This window comes from Acomys russatus, chromosome 7 (assembly GCF_903995435.1).
Source record: "Acomys russatus chromosome 7, mAcoRus1.1, whole genome shotgun sequence".
Lineage (NCBI taxonomy): Eukaryota > Metazoa > Chordata > Mammalia > Rodentia > Muridae > Acomys > Acomys russatus.
Window position 1 is genome coordinate 39,811,979 of NC_067143.1, and position 19,241 is coordinate 39,831,219.

At 37.3% G+C, this 19,241-nt stretch overlaps 1 protein-coding gene across 1 annotated transcript in view; it reads right to left on the reverse strand.

The window, feature by feature from the left end:
• Positions 1-18,370, reverse strand: part of LOC127191661 (Putative N-acetylated-alpha-linked acidic dipeptidase) — a 56,357-nt gene extending 37,987 nt beyond the window's left edge. Inside the window, exons 1-4 of the mRNA XM_051148874.1 lie at positions 18,225-18,370; positions 15,640-15,748; positions 14,188-14,374; positions 9,229-9,330 (exon numbers count right to left, since the gene is read on the reverse strand). Coding sequence (XP_051004831.1) covers positions 9,229-9,330; positions 14,188-14,374; positions 15,640-15,748; positions 18,225-18,345 — 519 coding nt within the window. The 5' untranslated portion in view covers positions 18,346-18,370. The remainder of the gene's footprint in view (positions 1-9,228; positions 9,331-14,187; positions 14,375-15,639; positions 15,749-18,224) is intronic.
• Between the last annotated feature and the right edge of the window lie 871 nt (positions 18,371-19,241).

Here is a 19,241-nt window from a genome sequence, read left to right on the forward strand (position 1 = left end):
CTCCACTCAACAGTGGAGAATGTCCTCAAATGGGAGCATGCTGGGTCTTCACAAGCATCAGAGACCAAAAATAATGGCTTGTTTTTCAGGTCTGATTTTAGTCATTTATATGATCACGTTGAAGCATCAGGCCATCCTTAAGTCTCAACACTGTCATTTGTAAAGTGATTTTTCCAAATGACTTTTCCCCTCTAATATAGTCCTAACCAAATTCTGAAAAGTGGTGTACAGATTTATTTAGCACATATATCTAAAAACTGTTCATGGCACCAAGTGCCTTCAAGTAATATCACTTCCACCATACTATAAATACAACATTTCAGAGGCAATTGCATTGCTGTTCATTTATATCTGAATGAATCTAAATATTACTTATATGTATATATATTTAACATCTTCCGTTTAAAAAAATATATGAACACAAAGTGAAAATGTAGCTTAGTGGTATATTTATTCAGTATATACCAGGCTCTCAACTCAATCAGGAATACCACAAAATTACCACTACAATTTGCTGTACTCTCCCAACTTTGTCAATTCTATTTTTCCCTTAAGCATTAACTTAGAAACCTCTACACTGGGCTGACTCTGAGGTACACTGCCTACATTCCTCTTTGGTGAATGGTCTGCTTCAGGTGCAGGAGAGGCTCCTCAAGAGAATGTAAGAAATGGGGATGAAATAAGTGCTCTAAAATGCTGGCTCTTGGACTTAGAGCACCCATGGTTACCAGCAGAAGATCAAGCCAGCCAAAATTTCTGCATAGATGGGTGAGGCCCTGCTCCTTAGAATATTGTCAGTTGTTAACTGCTGGAAGCGGGAGAATCTTCCTCTTATGAAGGAGTGGGCACTGGGAGGTAACCCTATGCTCCAGTAGGTGTCCTCACAATCATGTATGTATTGGAAGCACTAACTTTTTCGTGTGTGTGTGTGAGAGAGAGAGAGAGAGAGAGAGAGAGAGAGAGAGAGAGAGAGAGAGAGAGAGAGAGAGAGAGAGAGAGAGAGATAGAGAGAGAGAGAGAGATTAAATTGATCTGTTCACATTACTTAATTTTATCAGCAAATTCTCACTTGGGAGAAACTCACAATTTTGGTGAGGTATTCCCCTTAAATGTTTCAAAATAACAGCTATCTTTTGATAAATCTGAACTCATTATAAAACAAACTATTATGGAGATGGGATTGGGAAAAATCATTGGTTTAAAATGTTGTAAACAAAAGTAACAAATATATAACCCTCTATGCAGTTGTATTCTCAGTTAGAAAACCACTTTGTTTTTAAACAATGGCCTCTTGTATGATTTACACTGTGCTATTGTTTTATGACTGTGAACATAATGTTGCCTTTGGCATATAATTTTCCCTTGTTCCTTCAAATTTCTATTTTCCTGGCATTATCAATATAAAAATTAAGTGAGAAAAACAGTGCTTCTCAAGGAATGGTCCTGAAGTGCAACATCACAGAGGACCTGGTGAGAAGCCCATTAGCTCTTAGGTAACCTTCAACCTGCTGAAACTCACAGGCTAGAAGCCAGAATCCATGTTTTGCAAACCCTTCATTTATGACACACATAAAAGCCTGAGAAATACTACAGTATGTTGAAACACATTGTGAAACTGCAAATTTCACATTTCAAATAGTGTTATTCCTGCCATAGGAGTCAGAAGCCATAGATTCAAGGATTAGTAATAGAGAGAAAATGCACTGTGCATGCACACACACACACACACACACACACACACACACAGACACACACCACACACCATATTTAATTAATAGAGGATAAATAATCTACTGTCTGGGTTACAGATAGCCCAGGAAATCACTGCAGTCAGCATATGTGCCTTCAGTTTGAATGTAAAGAGCAATCCCACTGCTCAATGATGTAGAAGAATTTAAATATGTTTGAAGAAAAAATAGTGTGTTTTTATTTCCTTTTAGAGAGGAGAAGGAAATATATGTAAGATGGTCTCTTGTCAAACTCACTGCAATCCTCTTGATTCAATTTTCTGAGCTCTGGGGTACAGGCCTTGGCCATTAAGTCTGGTATATTATACTTTATTGTGAGTAGAATAATCATATATTTAAAAATTTGGTGAATTGTAATGCATTACTCAATATAACTACAAACTATTATGGCTATAGCTATAATTGTCTCTTCATAATATACTATATCCCTATTTAGAAATATAATCTGTTTTCACATAAAATATTTTTTATTTCTTATTAACTTTTTTACATATGCATTTATATTATTGCACATATGTACAGTAAACTACCTACTGCACCAAGAACCATGAAACAATTAGGAATTATATAAATGTTATATTCATAGTATTTGGGCTATTTGTATTTGACAACCTTGAAGAAAACATCTTTCCTATCTTGGTGAGTCTAAAATTCTGAATGTAAATCAATATCTATCATACCTTGTCATTATCAACTTAAAAAATCTATCTAGACCTAGACCTAAAAAGTGTTAACCCCTAAACTACTAAGGTTAATTGTAAAACTAAACTATCTGGTCTTCAACCCCATCAGAGACTCGAAAGGGAACAAAATTAATTATCTGAGTATACAGAAAATGCAGATTAGCAGATTCAAAAATGAGAAGATGACAGAGACAGTTTGCTGCCTGAAAGGTCACCCCAAACTCTCTATAATGTTAGAGTATCATCTTCAGACTTCTGGCCCAATATATCTGACAGATATATTTGTGAGGCAGGAACTACTGAGGACTTGCTTACCCTGTCTTGGCAGAGTTTAGCTGTCAACATCAAAGCTAACCCATTTTTAGGCAGAATTCTATCTGTGGCAGAAAAAAGTACATTCTGCCCAGTGGCTTTTTGCCACATTTGAAGTCATCTCCATAAGGAGATTCTTTGATGCTCTTCATCTTCTTTGAAGTAGGCTGGGTGTTTCCAGGATTTAACCTGTCTTATTGTCAATGAACCTTTAAATTAATAAAAAACCATCTTTAAATGCTATATTCTGTATGTCTCTGGAGTTTTGTAGACCTTATCTAACAATTTTACCTTATCTATCCATAGAATCATATCTATCTGTTATACCTAGGATATATATTCTTGTGATAAAAATAGAGTAGTAATTGATATAAAATCTATTTACTACACTAAGCTAACTCTCTAATATTTTTGAAGTATATTTTATGTGTTACAGCAATTTTAAACTATATTCAGTTACTACAAGTGCAATTATCTCATGGTGTTTGTCCATATATTTGACTCTGATATGACAAATTTATCTCAAATGTAGTTTTCTTAGTCAGTATCTTGCATGTTATATATGTATCTGCTGGTGGAGAAAATGTTGCAAATAATGTAGACAACTTTTTATTTAAAGTACAAAAATATAAAATGAATAAATTGGCAACATCCAAATTTGAAATTTTATCTAGTAAAGAGAAATACAAACAAAAAGATTCAATAATTGTAAACTTGGAAGATAGTTCTCAAAATGTTAAGGTTTTACTTTATACTCAAAATGCTGAAGATACTGTTAAAACTTGATGGGAACAAGGCTAAAAGTTCATCAGGAAAGGTAAAGGGTTATTATTAGCCATGTTCAAAGTCAAAAACCAAATTAGCTGTTAAATGTGTATGCCTAGGAATGAAAAACTATTTGTAATAAAAAGAAACATAAATTAAAATAAGCAAAATTATAGTTATATACTTTTGTGTGTTTATGAAAATTTGAGGGAAGAGGAACAACCACATATTACAAATAGGTGTACAAATTGCTACAGGCTAGCTCTTGGAAAATGCCTTATTTTCTACAACACAGCAACCTCATTCATTTATTATACACAGATAATCCTTCAAAGACAGTAGGTCACTGCTACAAAGAAAATGAAAGGCTTTGGAAAAATATGTGTTCAACACCAAATGAGTGGGTAAGTTATTTGCAAAGAACACATACGCACACCATAGATGATCATTACAATGGACACTATAACTCACCACCACAGTGATGATGACAACTGACTGAACACTGGCTGACCATCACCGTGATCACCACAACTGACCACAATACTAACAATCATTGCTCACCATTATTGCATCTAACCACACTAAGAACCACAGATGACTTTCTTATAGCTGATTGTCACAGTAATCATTAAAACTGACCACCACAACTGTCCAACATAGTGTCTATTATGCCTGACCACCATCGTGACCAAGATGGTTGATCATCACAGTGAGCACTACAGCTCATCTCCATAGTGACTCCTACGGCTGACCATTCCAACTAATCACAATGGTGATAGTGACCAATCTGAATTAACTTTTCAGCTGACCACAATAATGACCATCACAGTAAACACTAAAGCAGACTGACACGGTGAATACCACCCCTGACTTCAGCAGATGACCACCTGCCTCCCAGGCCACATTTCCACTGTCCCCCTCCCAGGGCCCCATGTCTCCCATGAAGGATTGGTTCATTCCCACACCATGGTAGGGGAGGGCACCAAGGCTCAAGATACACGTGGAATGGCCACCATGCTGCATCCCTTAGGGCCAATCAAATGCCCTATTTTCCAGGTGACTAGGGACCTGTCTGTCTTTCTTACCCTGGGGAAACTCGATGCTCTGAAAATCCTCACCTTTTCTCTTTCCCATCAGCACATTCTGATGCCTGAGGCAGGGAGCTATAGGCTGACACTGCCCTGGGCCCTTCCACTTGCCTGTAATGGGTCTCTGTATTTAAACTCCATGGCTTGGTGACAGTTTAAGGCTTCTGACCAGCTGCTGTCTGTAATATATGAGCTGGTCGCACAATTCCAGACAGCTACGCCTAGACCAGATCCTTTTAATTACCATCTCCTCTACCAGGAAAGACCTGCCCTCAGTTTCCCTCATAAACTCTGGAGGACCTTACTCACTAAGGAAGTCACCAGAGGCAGATGGGCAAGAAGGAAATTATCACACATACAATTCATGCTGTTTGTGACATTCTGAGAAACATCGGATGCTGGGAAAATTCTTCTGAAGAGAGGACATCTGCCCAGCAGGAAAAAGTCTAGTGGAACAGCAAGTGCAAAAGTCCTGCAGCAGGTCCTGTGCCAGCCCATATCAAGGGTTTCAAGGAGGCGAGAGCACCTGGCTCAGATCCAAAGAAAGGAGTGGAGGGGAGGAGAGGGTGTTGTTAAGGGTAAAGGGATTGGGATGAAGTTCCTGCAGGCAGGGAAGAAACCCCAAAGTTAGCCTAGTGTAGGGTAGAATATGGGTAAAATGAAAGCTGCCATGTGCTTATTTGTTTCCAGATTCTGGCTATTGCGAATAAAGCTGCATGAACACAGTTGAGCAAATGTCCTTGTTGTATGGTGAAGCATCTTTCATGTATATGCCCAGGAGTGTTATCCCTGGGTCTTGAGGTAGCACTATACCAAATTTTTTGAGAAAGCACCAGATTGACTTCCAAAGTGGTTTTATTAGTTTTCACTTCCACCAGCAATGAAGGAGTATTGTCCTTTCTCCACATCTTCACCAGCATGTGCAAAAGTTCTTCCCAACTCCTTCACAATGACAGTCTTAGAGAGATCAGGGATACAAGGTACATACCTAAACATAATAAAGGCTATATACAGCAAGCAGACAGCCAACATCAAGTCATTTGAAGAGAAACTCAAAGAAATTCCACTAAAGTCAGGGACTAGACAGGGCTGTCCACTCTTTCCATATCTTTTCAACATAGTACTTGAAGTTCTAGCTAGAGCAATAATAAAATAAATAAAGATCAAGGGAATCTCCGTCAAAAAGGAAAAGGTCAAAGTATCACTATTTGCAGATGAGATGATAGTATACATAAGTGACCCCCAAAATTCCATCAGAGAACTCCTACAGCTGATAAACACCTTCAAGAAAGTGGCTTCATACAAGATTAATTAAAAATAATCAGTAGCCCTCCTGGATATAAATGACAAATGAGCTGAGAAAGAACTTATGGAAACTATGCCCTGACAATTGCTACAAATAATATAAAGTATCTTGCTGTAACTCTAATCAAACAAGTGAAAACTTATATGAAAAAAAAAAAACCCTCAAATCTCTGAATAAAGAAATTGAGAAAGGTATCAGAAGTTGGAAAGATCTCCCATGCTTGTCGATTGGGAGGATCAACATAGAAAAAAAATGTCAATCTTACCAAAAGCGATCTACAGATCCAATGCAGTCCCTGTCATAATACCTACACAATTCTTTGCAGACCTTGAAAGATCAATTCTCAACTTCGTATGGAAAAATAAAAAATCCAGAACAGTTAAACCAATCTTGTACAATAAAAGTCTTCTGGAGGAATCTTCTTCTTGGATCTCAAGCTGTACTTAGAGCCACAGTAATTTAAACAGCACGGTAGTGGCATAGAAAAGTCTAGTTGATCATCAGAATCAAATCAAAGATCCAGAAAAACCCCACATGCCTACAGACACTTGATTTTTGACAAAGAAGCCAACACCATACAATGGAATGAAGATAGCACCTACAATAAATAGTGCTAGTCTAACTGGATGTCTACACATAGAAAGATGCAAATAGGTCTGTGGGGAGTCATGATAGAAATCATGTGCTTAGGCTGAAAGCTGTAACTTTCAAGTTGATGACCTTTGCTGAAGAAGGTCTTGTGTTTAGGCTATCTTTGAATTGTTTACCTTTGAAAGAAATAGGGAAGTTCTTACAGGGAACTACCCAGAGGATTAAATAAATTCTTACAGAGAACTACCCAGAGGATTGAGGAAGTTCTTACAGGTTTATAATCAGAGGATTGTATTCTTGCCTGGGAGATAGAGGAAGTGAGCTTATAATAGAGTTTATGCTTACTTTGCTATATAAAGTCTACTCACCTGCATTAAAGAGAGTCTTGATCAAAAATCTCTAGACTTGACTCAATTTTTCTCATGTCTCTGTCCCCCACTTTCAATCCCCACTCCCTCTTCCAGGGAACACTCTTCAATTTGTCCAATGGGCTGGGACATAAATCCATATTTATCACCCTACATGACACTAAAGTCCAAGTAGATTAAAAGCCTCAACATGAAACCAGACACACGGGACTGGAGACATGGCTCAGTGGTTAAAAGCACTGTCTGCTCTTCTAGATGTCCTGGGTTCAATTCCCAGCAACCATATAGTGGTTCACAACCATCTATAATATGATATGATGTCCTCTTCTGGCATGCAGGTGTACATGCAGCTAGAACAATGATATGTAAAATAAACAAATAAATCTTTAAAAAATGAAAAAAAAACCAGACACACTCCATCTGTTAGAAGAAAATGTGGGGAAGAGCCTTGAACTATTGGCACAGAAGACAACTTCCTGAGCAGAACACCAATAGCTCAGGCTCTATGAGCAACAATTAATAAATGGGACCTTATCTAACTGAAAAGATTCTATAGCAAAGGACACTGTCAACAGAACAAAAGGACAACCTATAGACTGGGAAAAGATGTTAACCAACCTTACATCTGACAAAGGGATAATATGCAAAATAGACAAAGAACTCAAGAAACTAAACACCAACAAATGAAATTCTCCAATTGAAAAGATGGAGTATAGAACTAAACAGAGAATTCCCAACGGAGGACCACGAATGGCCAAGAAACACTTTTAAAATGTTAAGCATCCTTAGTTATATGGGAAATGCAAATCTAATGATTCTGAGATTCCATCTTACACCTACCAGAGTGGCTAAGATCAAAAACTCAAGTTGGAGAACATGCTGGCAAGGATGTATGGAATTGGGGGATCAGTCCTCCATTGCTGGTGGGAGTGCAAAAATGAACCACTTTGGAAATTAATCTGGCTCTTAATCATAAAATTAGGTACAGTGATACCTCAAGACCCAGCTATATCACTCTCAGACATATACCAGAAAGATGCTCCATCATACAACAAGAACATTTGTTTAACTATGGCCATAGCAGCTTTTTTCGTAATAGCCTGAATATGGAGAAAACTAGATGTGCCTCAACCAAAGAACAGATAAAGAAACTGCGAAGAATAATAATTGTTAAAACCACATTTTAAAAGGGAAAGCACATGAGAAAAAGCAAGAGAAAAGAAGTTGATGAAAAATTAAAGACTTAAAAATGAGAAATAAAACCTGGGTACCTGGTGAAAGAAAAAGAAGTCAATGATTTTTCCTTCTAGCTGAAGCACTTAGATTGGATCAGAGCGGTCTCTTCTTGTTCCCTTTGTTCTTAGCAAACTGTTTGGTGCTGTGTTTGGGCTGAGGGCTGCTTCCCTGATCTTGGGATAAATAGTGCATGGTGGAGCCATAACTCCACATTGTCACTATGAGCAGGCCAAGTTTGAGTTTCTTTAATCCTTTGGGGAACTTGACCCAGACAAACCCAGGATTTTTTTTTTTTTTAACTTCAAAGCAGAAAAAAAATTTTAGGACTGGGAAATGAGACAGAACAGGGGGATTTTGACTGATCAGTGCAATAAGTCACTGATGGGTTCATAACGGAATGAACTAGTAGGAAGTGGAGAAACTCAAAGGTAGGATCAAATTGGAGGAAATGGGTCCCAGTAACCTCTAGAAGTGTATGTCATATCCCTGGGTTCTTTCTCTACCTGTCATTCTGTTTTCCAGCCACCATGATAGCTCTATTAAGACATGTTTTTTTTTTTTTTTTTTTTTTTTTTTTTTTTTTTTTTTTTTTTTTTTTTTCTACCATGATGTCCTTACCTTGGGCCTCAAGCAATGAGGATAAGCAACCATGGACCCAGACCCCTGAAACTACAATTCTAAATAAATCCTCCCTATTTTTTCAGTTGCTTATCTTGGGCATTGTACTTTAATACACACAGAAACAAACAGACATGCACACACATACCACATACCAAAGGAATAATTGCCTCAATGGTGTATGAAATTGAAAAAAGGTGTAGTGAATTTTATAAACTAATGTTAACACTCTATACATCAATAGGGTTTTGATTATACAGAAGTTTGTACTTGTCAGAAGTCAATAAATTTTTAGATTTGCACATCTCATTGCAGCAGATTTTATTATAAAAGCACTAATAATAATAATAAAGTAAATAAAATTTGTTACTAAGGAAGACTAGTTTAAGTGTGCAAAAGTAGTAAATTTGAATTATATAGAAACCCTTCTTACAACATTTTAATTATTGCTTAAATATATGAGGAAATGGGTCTTCTACTCATCCTTTGTATTGTGCTGTGCTGCTTTGTTACCTCTGGTGTCCCTTGTGGAGAGAAGGCACTGAAAGGTGGCACTACATCTGTGATGTTCTCATATCCTGGAGGTAGCAGCTCAGATAATGATGTATTGAAAACCTAGAGAAACAAACAAGACAATCAAGAGTAAATCAGTTAAAGTTTATCATAAGCAAGCAAAAAATATGCCTCCATGTGTCCTGCCAGTTATTTCTTACTATTTTCAAAACTCATATCAACACCCAACACTATGAGGAATGTGTAGAGACAAACAAATTCAGATGCTGTCCTAAAAATTTATTTCGAGATAAGTCTAAGAAAAATAATAAAAATAGCTATGTTTTGTTGAATATTTGTGAGAAACTAAAAAAAAAAGCTCAAACAGACATAATTTCACAAAAAGCAATGCCAGTTATATCATAAGGAAAGAAAGAAAGAATTGATAACACACTTTGTAAAGAAACATATCTTTTTGTCTGTTATAAATAACAATCCAAATACACAGGTGCTCCATGGTATGCTAAAAGAAATTCAACCTCATGAGGGTCCAAGCAAACCTCTTAAGTACCAGCTCCCAGCTAAGGAGGAAGCATTCCCAGACATTGCATTAAAGTTCTCAGGTAAATAGTATTGCATAGTAGAGGTTATCACTTATAAAATTGTTACAGCATTCACTTAGGAACCATTTATATATCAATTTTACTTTAACAAAAGGATTTCATAGTTGAGATACCGATCCTCAATAGTATCTGGATACACTGAACCACATGCATACTTAAAAGAAGGAAAACTGCTAACCACAATATGTATTTGTGTGTCTACTTAAGTATTTCATCACTGAATTGGAGAGGCAAGGAATGTTAGGCAACTCTGAAAATACAAACAAATAAAAGAACATATGCAACGGGAACTTTGAGAAGTAACACTAACATCTGCATTATAGGTTTGGAGATTAAATGTTCCTCAGTGTCCACGTGTAAAAGGATTGGTTGTACCAGGGCATCAAGATCAGGAGGAAGTGCGAACTCTGTGAGATAGGGCCTTGTGGGTGGTGATCATTCAGTGAGCGGTGAAGGACTGTGGTTTCCCAGCATCTTCCTCATTCTTCTCTTTGGTTATAGACTGAGACCACCAAAACCCTTTGGTAAAGTAAACTTTCATAAGTTAATGAACATAGGTAATGAAAGCTAACTAGAATATAAGAGTCCATTTTGCCTCAGTTGGACCTGTCAAACTATAAAGAGCCAATAGAAAGAACATAGACAATCATATAGTGTGACTACACTTTAGGAGACGGAGTCTTACAGAAGCGGCCTGCATTAAGCTGGTCTACAAAGAACAGTATTCTTTAAGGTTAAGGGTAAATTAAATATAAATTGATTCCATGAAAGTGATGTTTCAAGGTGAGATTTAAAAGAATCTACAACATTTTTCTATTCACCAACTAGATAGTATAAGATGCCTTACAGGTGGGGAATTTATTTCAGAGTGATAGAGCTTCCTGAGGCCCAACAGAAATTATCATGATGCACTATCCTTTATCTTAGACCTTTAGAATTCTCACAAAGTAGAACACAAACAAAAACCAATGAGCATACACAAAGTCCTTTGGGAAGGAGCAGACAGTGAATAAACTCGTGTTTACAAATATTGTATTTCTTGTATTTATCACATAGATGACGTTGGGTCTAAACTTAAATGAAAAAAAAAATCTTTAAATGAATATAGAAAAATAAGAGAAGAGGCAATGTCCACAGAAAGCAGGATATACCTGAAATCAGCAGGAGAGTACCCAGGCCAGCTTGAATTACACATTGAAACTCTCTCTCAAAAAAAAGTAATATTGCCACAGTGGTGGTTATGGAAGGAAAAGCCATATATTACAGCTGATGTATCTATGGGCTGGTACACAGATGTTTTATTTATGCAGCACTACAGTGAGATACAGAAACACAAACTTAAATTAAAAAAAAAAAAGAAAATAAAAGTAAGGTTCATTATTCCACTTTGCCTAAATGATGGCTTTTAGCCATCATTAATCTCCACATAGCCTCACATTTTAAAATCTGCATAACAAATGAAGAGATACCAAATATTGAATTTGCTATTTTTTCCTTAACGCTTTAATCATGATATGTCATTTTGCTGATATATTCAAATACTGAGCAGTCTTTAGCAATTTGTACCTTGATTTCATGTTTTATTAATTATGGGTTTTTTTTTTTTTTTTTTTTTTTTTTTTTTTGCTTTAGAGTCCTTTATTACCACTTCTGTGTTGATTTTGCTAATCTTGTAGTATCTTCTGAGGAACACTCAGCTTGCTGATATCCAGTCTTCAATAACATGTGTGGTTCAAGCTCTCCAATAACTGCTTTAACTAAGTATCACAAGCCTGGCTAAATGATATTTTAGTAATCATTGATGTGTACTTGTTTTCTACTTCATAAATTATTTTCTTCTTTATTTATTTATTACTTATTTATTTATTCATTCTTTTTGGCATTATCTTGCTATACCAGGCCAGCCTAGAATCAAAATCCTTTTACCTCACCCTCCCCAGCTCTAGGATTACAGGCATACATTACCATGTTTGGCTTAGAAATTTTATGTTTGTATTCATTGCCAAGTTTAATATGATTTTAAAAATATATACATGTTGATTAGGTAATATGGTTTAAAGGTAAAGAACTGTGGTAACTGTTTATTTTTTTTTCAACTTGACACAAATGTAGACATATCTGAAAGAGAGAATGTTAATTAAGAAAAGGCTTCCATAGGATTGGTCTGAAGAGAAGTCTGTGAGGTATTGTCTTGATTAATGATTGACGTGACAGGACCCAAACCACTGTGGGTGTGTATACATGCCTTTAAATTGTATTTCCTTCCTAAGGCCTAAAACAAGGTCTTAGTAAAAACCTATGCACAAGGTCATTTGAGAAATAACCATTCACTGTGTCTAGGTTTTTGGATAAGACCAGGTAAAAATAATATTTTTTAAACCAATAAATCCTTGCTTGTTCAAACCCCACACTGGGTCTCTATAAACCCTGGGTTAACCTTAAATCTATGCCATGCCTTTATGGTTTAAACCTGTGAAGAGTGTCTATTTAGTCACCCAGTACCTTAACTTTATATTACATTTGAAATTGATATGTAGTTTGATCAGACCCCCTTGGGCCCCGATCCACCCATCACAATGTTGTTCTTGTAGGTTTCTAGGATGCTCTGAATCCTTCTATTTCCCCATTATCATATATTTTCTTACCTAGAGTCCCAGTAGGGTGTCCTCACATCTATCCCAATCTCCTGGTAAGTGAAGACTTTCATGGAACATGCCTTTTGGGCTAATGCCCAAATATAAGTGAGTATATACCATGTGAGTCTTTCTGCTTCTAGGTTAACTCACTCATTATGAGCATTTCTTTTTTTTTATTTTTAGTTCTTTACTTTTTTTAATTGAAACATAAAACCATTCATATTACATCTCAATTGCTATCCCATCCCATGCATCCTCCCATTCCTCCCTCCCTTCCGCTTTCACTCCATTCCCCTTCCCTATGACTGTGACTGATGGGGACCTCCTCCCCTTGAATATGATGCTAAAGTATCAAGTTTCTTCTTGGTAGTCTGCTATCATTCCTCCGAGTGCCATCAGGCCTCCCCATCAAACCGTTGCACTATCCAAGGACAATACAAGTAGTAAACATTGAACCCCTACTCTGATCTAGCCAATGGACAGGGCATTCTCCACAGTTATGTGGAGAGTGGGGACTGACTTTCACATGAACTCTGGTGTCCCATATTTGACCACTTCCCCTTGTGGGGAGGCCTAGTGGCACTGAAAGTATAAGCAGGCTACCAGGTTGAGACTTGATAGCCTATGATCATATAGTGGAAGAGGAGGTCCCCCTCGGTAATAGACCTAGTGGAGGGGAATTGAGTGAAAGTGGGAAAGAGGGAGGAATGAGAGGATACAAGTGATGGGATAACAGTTGAGATGTAATCTGAATAAATTAATAAAAAAAGATTATAGTGAAGACTTTCATGGGACATGCCCCTTGGGCTAGTGTCCAGATATATGTGAGTATATACCATTTGAGTCTTTCTGCTTCTGGGTTAACTCACTCATTGTAATTATTTCTAGTTCAATCCATTTGTCCACAAATTTCAAGATCCCTTTGTTTTTTGTAGCTGAGTAGTATTCCATAGTGTAAATGTACCACAGTTTCTTTACCCATTCTTCTACTGAGGGACACTTAGGGGGTTTCTATTGGAACTCTAGGTGAGAGAAGCAAGGGAGAATGGGGAAATAGAAGGATCCAGAGGGTCCTAGAAACCTACAAGAAGAACACTGTGATAGGCAGGATCCAAGGGTCCTGCTCAAACTATGGCACCAGTCAAGGACAATATGTGCAGTAAACTTCGAACCCCTACTGAGATCTAGCCAATAGACAGGACATTCTCCACAGTTGAGTGGAGAGTGGAGACTGACTTTCACATGAACTCTGGTGCCCCATATTTGACCACATCCCATGGATGGGGAGACCTGGTGGCACTCAGAGGAAGGATAGCAGGCTACCAAGAAGAGACTTGATACCCTATGAGCATATACAGGGGGAGGAGGTCCCCCTCAGTCACAGTCATAGGGGAGGGGAGCAAGGGGAAAATGGGATGGAAGGAGGAAGGGGAGGATACAAGGGATGGGATAACAATTGAGATGTAATATTAATAGATTAATAAAATATATTATAAAAAAGGAATTGATATGTAATACTAAAAACAGAAATTATGATGAAGCATCCATTTAAAAAAAATCTTCCCCAAATCACACCAAATTCAAACATTCTAAGCAACAAACTGACATTGATGAAGAGCTTTTTAAAGGCATATCACAAATGTAAATAATACTGAATTTTATATTTAGAGATGATACATTTAAGGTGGACTGTTTCTTCTATTCTGTTTTTTTAAACTTACCTCATTTCCATCTTCATCAATTATTGAGATGTAGTTGGGATTACTCTTGTTTGGATAGGACAACAGGACATCATAATGGGATAGCTCAACGGAATCCAGGCCAAATTCTTTCCACTGGGCATGAATTTGCTTTGCAAGCTTAAAATTATGTTCTGTTCCTGCCAAGTGTGGTGACCGTGTAAAATTGCTGGTGAAGGAAAATTGAAAATGTTTAAACATTAATGCTTAGTCTGTCTTTATCTTCAGTAATCACCAAGACAAACCTACTTTTGTTATGCCCATAATACAGAATATAATGAAGTAAATAAAAGACAGAGAGATTTTCTTTCCATGAAGAAATTTAATCCCAATGCCCCTCATTCCATAGAATCCTTCTGAAAACAATATTTTACTATTAGTAAGCTCTAACTACTAATAGTATTTCTGTTGTAATTGATGTAGGCACATATGTATGTTCCTACAGATGTGCAACTCTATTCATTTGTAAATATTTAGTCATCTTTTTATATCAAACCACTTTGTATTCATTAGGAAATCCTTCAATTATTAGAGAGATTTCAAACATTTTGACACATATGCTACTCTGATTTTTTTGAAAACTATAAAGTGTTCTAGTTGATTAGATATACTAATTCTATATCGTCCACATATCTTATTTTTAACTAAATATAAATTTTTATTTTGACTACTTTTAATTTTTAGTTTCTTGCATTATTGAGGGTCACAACCCATGCTTTGTACATGCTGAGTTTAGAACCCAGGCTTAACAAGTGCAAGGCCCAATACTTAAACATTTATTCATTTAACTCTTTTGTTTTATACTATTTCAATAAGAATAGAATTAGTTTTTAAATTTTTAAAACATCAGCTTTCCAATTTTATCCTTCTCACAGCAGTATCTTTATCCTCATCTCATAGATATGAGAATAAAAACTTGGGAAAGTTCATTAATCACTCAAAGTTATTTCCCTGTTAATGAGCCAAAATGGAACTTAAACTAACTTCAGTGAAATTTTAAAATCAGCTTTTTCTCAACTAAAACCTCCTATCTTTCTTTAAAGGATGAGTCAGCACAGTAAGTTCCTCCATCCAAATATGGCCACAATCTGTTTTTGTACAGTCCACAGGCAAAGAACAGCTTTATATTTTAAGTAGGTAAGGAAATAAATACAAATTGAATTTTGTAATGCACCAACATATGAGAATGAAATTTCAGTGATCATGAGTACAATTTTATCAGAACCTGCACCTGAGTTTGCCACATACTTCCTATGGCTTCTTTTGTGCTGCAGGAGCAAAGTTAAGATATTCATTTGCTGGCTTGCAGCTGCTGATCCTTTTACAGGAAACGTTTGCTGAACCTCACTCTGAAAACCTTCTAATGATATGAAGTTAAAGCTGAAGGCTTAATCCTCCCTCCCCACATGGAATGTAATACAACCATATTCTTACTATAAATATGTTTTGATGTTCTCAGCCTTCAATTCATGCAAAAATGCCTTCTTCATGCCAGGATAGGGAAAATTATTAGTGGTTTCATTGGATGATTTTATGAACCACCCTGAAAAATACAAGCAAAATTTTGAATGAGATATGAGCTCATTGCATGCAGGGTCTTATTTTTATGTAAAACACAGTTAATCAAGTATCTCTCATATTAGCTGGGATTTTGATGTTTCCTTTTCCTTGCTAATTTCTGTAGAGCAAAAAGCCAATCTGTATTTTTTTAATTGCAAAGCAAATACAACATGTTTTAACCCAATTTCAATTATCTGTGTTTCTGTTACTTCTAAGAAAAGTTTAATGAGAAAATTCAATGTCATATTATTGTTTCAACTATTTGAGATAAAATGTTTTGAAAATGTACTTTTTCTACATTAGCTTCTCTTGCCAGTAATTGCTTGTGACTCTGTAGAGTTAGAATAAGCATTTAAAAATGATTATAATGAATTAATTATGAGTACAGTGATTGGAAAGATTGCTCAGCAGTTAAGACCATGTACTGTTCTTGCAAAGGACCTGAGTTTGAATCCTACCACTTTGGCAGGTCACAACCTAACTCTATGAGTATCTTCACTCACATGTACGTAAGCACATTCCCACAGATATAAGCATATGCAGATAATAAAAAATAAACAATCTTAATTACAAATACAAACTCTTAGTATGCTTTGAATTTGAAACTTAAAAAAAAATTGCTGATATTTTTTATTCCACTTGAAGCAGACTTGAGAAATTGAAGTTTGGAAAGCTACAGTAAGCTACAGTGTACTGGACAGCCCTGTATGAAATCCAATGCGCAGAAAGCTACTGACAGTTTATTTTTTTATTAATTTATTCTTGTTATATCTCAATGGTTATCCCATCCCTTGTATCCTCCCATTCCTCCCTCCCTCCCATTTTCCCCTTACTCCCCTCCCCTATGACTGTGACTGAGGGGGACTTCCTCCCCTTTTATATGCTCATAGGGTATCAAGTCTTTTCTTGGAACTGCCGACAGTTTATAATCACCTCCTTTTCCTCTGGCCTCATGAGTCGGTTTTCATCTGAGAGGGATAGAGCATCACTGTATACATCTGCAAACCCTTCCAAAGTACCTGACCTGGGAATAAAGAAGGTTACCCAGCCAACCTTCATGAAGCTTTTCCATTATGAATAACGTATGAGCAAACACACAAGCACATCAATATGCACATCGAGGCAGGTAGTTGGGCAAAAAGCAATGTATTATTCCTTCTATGAGTAAAACTGAAGTATCTGGAGTTGACTGTGAGATTAGGAAAGAACACTCTGAGAATAGTAGATTGGAACCAAGGTCTGAAAATAATTCACAAATGGAAAGGATAGAGGCCTGTGGGGGAGACAGAACACTAAGAAACTAATGAACTGAGTGGGTCACTGAACAATGCAACCAGGGATCACAGCCAGCAGTGATAACAAAGTAGAAGTGATTGGCTTTTTAGGTCATGCAGCCTTTTGGAATCCAACGCTAGTCTTTCCAAGCCTTTGCTTTTAAACTAAAATATTGGAAATTCAATTTAATTTATCTTTCTGAGCATATATCTCACTGAAGCCCCACAAAAACTTTAGATAGTTACTGATAGCTTTCTGATAAGATTCAAGTCTGGCCCAAGGCTTCACAATTGGTCCATAGCCTGGTTTTAAAATCCTAGAGAAGTGATTCTGGAATCAAAGCAAAGATGGATGACTTGATGACAATTTACACTGGCCTGTGTGCTAAAGTCCAGTTACACTCATGCCACTTGTCAAGAAGATCCAAGCAGTGCTCTCGGAAAGCTTTGAATGCTGATCTGTGTTCTATTTCCTGTAAGTTGCTCATGTCAGCTTCATCATAAAGATGAGGAAAGTTGGTTGAAAGAGACTCAGTCCTTTTTCACATTAAATGAGACTTAGTGATACAAATTCTGAAGTCATAAGTCAGCTAGCCTGTGCTGTTTAAGATTTCCTACAGAGATAGGCTAAATCTGGACTAGACTCAAAAGATCTCTTGCTAAGGAGGCTTTAAGGGAGTACTGACATTAATTCACATTTTCCAGAATGTATCTCTGTTACGCCCAAGGAAGAATGTGAACAGAAAGAGACTCCTTGCACTGCGATGCCCTGAATAAGCCCAGGGTTGTGCTAGATGAAACCCCTAAGCAGGCAAGAGCCACTCAATGTCAAGCTCCCTGCTGCTCCATCCTCAGCCACTGGGGATCTGCTCTGAATGCAGAATCTTGCAGCGTGCCAGTGGGTCAAACCTAGCTCTCGTTCTGGGTTTTGTTTTGTTTTAACTCTGACTCTAATCTGTGCAAGTCAATCCTACAAGCCGTTTATTCAAAACTCAATCCTGCAGGGACCCCAGGAAACCTCAGTTTAACTCACAGGAATTACTCCCACCCTCCCCTAAGCAGATCAAGGCATCCCCCAGAGAGACCCAACAGAAGGTCGCCTTTCGAACCCAGCAGCTGCAGAGCGACAGTGAGGAAGGGAAGGAACAGAGAGATTATGCGGTCGGCCCCGCAAAGGCACCCTACCAAAGACGAAGCCAATGATGAAGGTCCCTGAGAAAACCAGCACTAGCGTCCCAGCACAGAGCCAGCGCTGGCGGTTTCCCGGGGCCACCGCGGAGTCGCTGTCCTGTAGCGGGTTCCACATCTCTGGTAGCTCTGACCTTCTGTACCACGTCTCCTGCGGCCCTTCAGCAGCGTCTCTGCATGCTAAAGTTTCCTCCCACTACTATCCTGGAGAATAGAAGTCACTCTTAATTTCTCCGCCCCCAGATATTTCTGGCTTACTCTGAGCCAATTGGATTTAGGCTACGGAAATGTCTTCCTGCTAGAAAGAAAACCCGGCCTCTTTCAAGTGGCACTTCACAGTTTCTTTTTGAAACTGTACTGACAGGGCTAAACAGAGAGATAAACAAGAGCAGCAGAACGCTATTTGTACTTAGCCAAATAGTACATCCTGTACTCAGAAAAGTGTTAGGGACTCTTATTCTTGCCTAATCATCCGTATTAACCACAGTAAACCTTGTTTGAGTGGTGGAAGAGACTTCATCCTGAAGAGACCATACTTATACACATTTAAGTGTGGACTCTCCTTTCCCTAAGAGCTTTTCTTTCTGTTAATCCTGTGCTTAAGTTTCTGTTAAAATATTTTCATGATAAACTAAATTGCCCTTCATTTTTTTGCCTTCTGAAACACACACACACACACACACACACACACACACACACACACACACACACACAGGCTTTGTGCACAGGTAGATAAATTAAACTGTGATCTGAATATCCTTTCTTTTCTTAGCCCACCAGTAATAGATTCAGATAGAAATAATGAATAAGGAGACAATATTTTAATAACCACTTCTCATTGCTCTTAGAAAGTTCTAAGAAAGCTCCCATAGGATTAGGATTATAAGGATTTGACAAACAATATGCATGAAATAAGTATGGGTGAATGAACTGTACACTGGCCTTTGTGCCATCATGAACACGTATTAGTGTAGAGATTCTTTGAAAATAATAAAGCACAATCACTCAGACTAA